General features: G+C 47.5%; 1 protein-coding gene across 2 annotated transcripts in view; it reads right to left on the reverse strand.

Moving 5' to 3' along the window:
* LOC137153169 (ubiquitin carboxyl-terminal hydrolase 12-like) overlaps nt 1-5409 on the reverse strand; it is a 44018-nt gene extending 38609 nt beyond the window's left edge. For both annotated transcript variants that reach the window (XM_067548265.1, XM_067548266.1), the window contains exon 1: nt 5242-5409. In XM_067548265.1, the coding sequence (XP_067404366.1) occupies nt 5242-5289 (48 nt within the window). In that variant the 5' untranslated portion in view covers nt 5290-5409. The remainder of the gene's footprint in view (nt 1-5241) is intronic.
* Nucleotides 5410-6000: the final 591 nt, after the last annotated feature.

Below are 6000 nucleotides of genomic sequence, written 5' to 3' on the forward strand. Positions count from 1 at the left end.
CTGATTTGGGGGACAAAAATAGGACTGCCATTAATGTATATGCTGAATTCGTGTTCTCCAAGTATGTCTTACTAGCTTTGTAGAGCGATTACATGAGATTCTAGTGGGAAGGGGCCTTAATTGCCTTACTATGATATAACAACATTGCTGTTAACTCCTTGTAAAGACACATCACAAGATTAGGAATCTGAGTTAGGGAAAGATCAGATCCGTGCTTCATCACTCATTTCTATACTGTTGTGGTCCAGTCAATGCAAAAGCTACAGATAATGCAATAAAACAAGCTGATTTCCAACTCTAAGGATTCTGTGTTAAGTCTCAGTCTTATGGCTAGCAGAGGGAGGAAGCTTTGCAGACTGGCTATATCAACATGGCTAATGAAGGCCAAATAATATCTTCTTTCCTTCCCTTCCATAGAAGGTTGTAGTATCTGATTTAACATAATTTTAGAGTTAGATACAGAGACAACTAGGAATATACCTGGTCAGGTATGAGATTTTAAATAACTTCAGCACAAGATCTATGTGTATGTCCTGGGGGCATAAGGGAATGTAAGGAAATGTCACCAATATCCTCTCCAATACATTATCCTAATCAGCATCACAGCCATTTCCGAAAAGAAAAACGAACCTTGTGGAATATGTGACAAAAACATCTATTGGTAGGAAGGGAGTTAAAGTCAAGCAGGCCCAGCACAGATTTTTGCTATGGCCTGTGGGCCACTGTTAGTCCCCTGAGAACTTGCTAATGGTTTGTGGGGAATCTGTCTAGTCACATGGTGTTGGCTCTACTTTCCAGCTACTGAATCACAATCAAAGGCAGTTACAATACATCAAATGTTTTCCTTGCATCCGTTACTAATGTTTCCATTTGCTGTAGTTGCCACCGGATATTCTGCAATTGTGAATGGGAAGGAGGATGGTCACACAGAGGAAGAAGAGTGTCCACGGGACACTTGAGATATGATCCAAACTACAAAAAGTTTGTGAATCCCTTTAAGGTGGATGGTTCATTAGGATTTAAACTTAGTACAGAGATAAAACTGAAATGACCAATTGTAATATTCGCTTTTTTTTAAAGAGGTTGCATTGTCTATTGGAATGAACATGAGATTGGGAGTCAGGAGCTCCAATTTGAAAGCTATGCATCATGGTTCTACCACAGACTCATTGTATGACACTGAGCAAGTCATAACTTCCTCCTACTTCAGTTTTTCAGTCTATAAAACAGATACCACCACCAAAGTGTCAAGACTGCCTGTAGAGTATTTTGAAGATATAAAACACTTTACATGTGACAAATTATTAGAATCCTAAAAGAAAAAGTTAATTCCCAAACACAGCTTGCTTAAGTAATTAAATGGTTTAGTTAAATAATGGTTATTCAGAGTCTTCATTTTCACATTATGGTAGAAGTGATTGTTATATTTTGGATTTACTAGACATTAACTTAATCACTGAAGAAGATGTAAACTACAGTATATTGGTTTAGTTAAATAAAACCACTGCAACCATCATACTAATGTTTCTGTATTAGTTGAAAATACAACTATGGGTGAGCTTGACAATAAACTCAGCGAAGGTAAATCAAATAACTGCTCCAAAAATGTAAAATGTTTATCCTGAAAAATACCATAAAACTTTATGCAGCGCATAAACTAGGGACCTTTATGCAAGTAGTCCTCTCTGGGACGGAGCACAGCATTCTGCACCACTAGCAATGCACAACAGTTTTTGTAGAAGTGAAAAATAACTTCTTTGCTTGAAACAAAAATGAGCATTCAAATAGGTGGAATATACCTTCCCAAAGTTGGAATTTGCTAAGGACATGAAGGTTAACTGCATACTCTTGCAAAAAGTTGTACTGCAAGGAGAATGCTGATATAACATAGGCATCTGCTAGTGATCCATCTACTACACCAACCAAAAGAAAAGTCACGACAGGAGCAGAACCAATCCAAAAGTGCATGTTTGTCCAAAGTTACCAAGAACAAACCTCTGAATATTGGAAGCATGACTAAAGTCGACTGCATGTTCACAGAAAACACTCAGCCTTACATTTGCCCTCTTAATTCTCTTATTCTGATGCTCAGATTGTTGAGCTAGGGAATTTGTCCAGAGAACTGTCCGGGATCGAGTCAATCACGTGCAAAGTGGAGCTTGTGGGCACGGAATTCTGCATCCAACTTGACATCAAAGCAACTGTCCAGCCACTTCCCATATGTAAAGGTTCCCTGGCGTGGGCGGGGCCATCAATTTCCTGCACCCTGTGGGGAGTTTAAACAAAAGGGGGACAATCTCCAGCCCTTAGTAGGACGAGCAAGCAGTTCAAGGCCCCAGCCCTTAGGCTGGCCAAGCAAACGGGAACAGTCACTAGCCCTCTGTAGGGCAGGCACACAGTCCAAGGCCCCGGCCTTTAGGCAGGGTAGGCCAAACAGAAGTGAGGCAGTCTCTAGCCGTCAGAAGGGCAAGGAAATAGTCCAAAGCCCAGCGGGTGATCACCCCTAGGTCAGGGTAGGAAGGGGGACGCAGGCCCACCCGACTCCACTACGTCCCAGTCCAGGGCCCTGGCAGTGATTTGTCCCGTCACTGGGTCAGCGGGGCTCTAGCCGAAACACGCTGACTCAGCCACAGGCCATAACGCAACCAGACAGGTGTCTAGAGCCCCTGGGCTCCTTCCTTCCCCCTTTCTCTAGAATACCTGGTCCCTCGAGTCGCCCCCCGTTTCCTCAGGATACTCTGCCCAAGGGAAGTTCCAGAATCTTTCGGCCTTGTCGCTCGACGGCAGGTCCAGGACCTCTTCGGAGCCGTCTGCGGAGGGCAGCTCCTCTAAGTCGCAGGGTCCTGGGGTCTCCTCTGGCTCGCAGGGGGCTGGCAGCTCGGATGCTCCTCCAGGTCACAAGATCCAGGGGTCTCCGCCAGCTCACCGGTCTCAGGTCCGCAGGGCCCCAGGCAGTTGGCAGCTCCTCCTCCGGGTAACGGTCTAGTCCTGGTCCATGCTCCAGCATCAAGGAGAGACGTCCTTCTCCCTTGGCTACCCTCCCCTTACTGAGCGGGAAGGCCTGCCTTTTATACTTTCTGCCCCGCCTTTCTGCTTCTGGTCAAGTGGGGTTGTACTCTCAAGCTCCGCCCCCCAGAGGGGGTTTGGCTCTCCCTTGCCATCAATCTCCGAGAGAGGCCACACCTCCCGGATATACCATGGTCTTATTTTCATGTTTTTCATAGTCTTATATTGTGTTTGTGTTGAGGAAACTTAGGTGCATGCATGCACATGAGCACGTTTAAATGGGTTTGTGAGTTTTTAAAACCCGTAGTTGGGAGGTTTGTTCTAGAAAACCTAGTAGCAGAGATAACTCAATTATATTTATACTTCTAATTAAGAGAGGCTCCTAGCACAATAAACCTGCAACCATACAACACAGTGTGATTCAAGCAGATCTCAAGTTAAGCAAAATTGGGTAGTCAGTATTTGAGAAGACCAGCTTAAAAATATCTAAACATTGCAGGAAGCATAACTGGCTAGGAAAGAAGAGTCGTTTCCTAGTTGCTAGGAAAAAAGAGTGGTGCCAAGTCAATGCTGAATTGACACTCCAGGATTACTGTGCTCCTAAATTTACTGTCAATTATAACATTGAGGTTCTGACCACCTGGGGTTATTAAGATTCCATGGAACTATAAAGAACATGAGTATTGAGCTTGCATGCCCTGATCAAATTCCAACTCATACAACTTCATCCTGCCAACCTAAATTCTAGTTGCAATTTCACCTGGATAAAGGATTTTTCTACATGAAGAAGAGTTCTAAAAGATTGCAGAGGAGTTGTGTGCTATTGAACAGATGCAATATTTTGCGGCAGAGGCAGTTGTTTTTAGTGGTAAATTAATTGGTTGCTGTGTATGATTTTATAGATCAGTTTTAGTTTGTTAAAGGTACCAGATAAATATAAAATCCTTAATTACTATACAGTTTCACAAATCCCACAGTAATAACACATATGAAACTCATGCTACTCTTATTATTCTCATATTAACCTGAGTGGAGGTTTACAAATTTATTTAAAACAATTATACTAGCTTATAGGGAGCTTCTCTTTTGGGACTAATGGTTGCAAACACAAGTGTGAAGTCTGACATTCTCTCAAGTTCTCTTAGTCCATCCCTTCTTACTTTTAAACACTTTAAAAGCTTCAAGTGGGATCAGGGCCTAAACAACCACTCAAAGGACTGACAAACTGGTTGTTCAAAGGAGATGTGTTTCTACTAATTGTGGAACAGAACACTACTCAGATTTGGCACCATTCCTGCACTGAGAACCACCAACATGTCCTGCACTGAGTCTCATCGACTTTAATGGTCACTGCATGGGAGCAGGGCTGTCCTGGTATCATTCCAGGCCTATGTTTGGAGAAGTCTCTTTGGGCAGGAAAGGGGAGGCCTCTTGTGCAGATAATGCTGTTCTGTACAGCCTTTCCTGTCTTAAGTATTTTTCATCACAGCCATCATGTGGTACCAGAGAAGCTTTCCTCCTCCACCATTTTCCTGTTACACACCCCTTGTTTCATGAGGCTGTATTTATAAACAAATCACCCCTATAGTTTTGTTTTGTTTTTTTAAATGCACACTCTTGAAGGCAGGGACTGCACCACTTTACATATGGTTAGAAAGCACCTGGTACATTGTGGGTGCACTCACAACCTAAATAAATAGTAGTTACCACGCAATGCTCTGTTTGAAGGGACGGGGGAAGGAAATTATTTGAATACAATTGTACATTTTGACAAAAATATGTTTTAACTCTGGATATCGACCTGCAAGAGAGGGGATAACCTGGTTCCCTGGGGTAAGAGAAATCTTTCTTGCTACCGGGGGGAGGCCCCGACCTCATCTCGGGGGGGAGGGGGGGAGGCGAGAGGAATCTCCCAAGGGAGTCAGGGAAAGGGACGGGGCGGACTCTCCAGGAGTGAGAGCTGGGGAAAGGGGGGGGGGGGGGTCTCTTGGTTTCCAGGGAAGTGGGGTCTCCAGGAGGAAGGGCCCCTGTTCCGCCGGGGGGAGGGCTGAGGGAAGAGGAGCCCTGTGGGGGAGGGGAAGGAGTCTCCTCGGCCCCCGTTCCAGGGCGGGGGCCCTGGCGGACGGAAGTCTCCCGAGTGCCAGCCTTCCCGAGAGGCTGGGCAGAGGGGCCCTGGAGCGCTGCCCCCCAGCCCCGGCCCGCCCCAGCCGCCCTCTCGGCCCCGCACTCACTCACCATGGTACAGATGGAGGCGAGTCTCCGGACCGTCATCAGCATTTCCATCCGCCCGACCCGGACCCAGGCCCGCACCCGGACCCTGCAGCCGCCCCCGCGACCGCCGACGCCATGTTGGGACCCAACTGACAGCGAGCGGCAGCCAGAGCCGCAGGTGGCGCAACAGCCAAACAGGGCCGGGCGCCGCCGGTGCGGCAGCGAAATGGCGCCGGGTGCCCGCGCTGCCCTGCCAACAAGCCCCGCCCCGCCCCGCCCCCTCCGCTCTACCTCAGGCGGGTCCCTGCCGCTCCCTTCCCCCGGCCCGCTCTCGCTTTGCCCGTGGTGGAAATGGGAGCGGGTCCGGGACCAGCCCCCCACCGCCTCCCTGCTGCAGTGTCCTGGCAGTAGCCAGGCCGCCCTAACCCCTGGGTAGACGCGAGGAGCTGCGCAGAGGAACGGCGCCGTGGCCCAGCTACCCCCTGCTCAGTCAGGGCGGTGGATTTACTACAGTGGCAGAAAATCCCCTGTCTTCCCGCTGGCAAGCATCTGTGCTACAACACTTATGGGGCCTTACTCGCTTAGTGCTCTTGGGTGCCTCACTTAATCCTGCTGTGCCTCAGTTTCCCCGTCTGTAAAAGGGGGACACAGATCCCTACCTCCCAAGAAGATGATGGGAGAAGTGATGAATATTTGTAAAGCACTTTGAGACCCAGGGGCAGAAGGTGCTCAAGAAGAGTGAAGTGCTGTTAGTACAGTATTTATTACTTGTTCTGGGGTAGT

The sequence above is a fragment of the Emydura macquarii genome, unplaced genomic scaffold (genome assembly GCF_026122565.2).
Source record: "Emydura macquarii macquarii isolate MOO-44397 ecotype Brisbane River unplaced genomic scaffold, CSIRO-AGI_Emac_v2 contig_1253, whole genome shotgun sequence".
In the NCBI taxonomy this organism is placed as follows: Eukaryota; Metazoa; Chordata; order Testudines; family Chelidae; genus Emydura; species Emydura macquarii.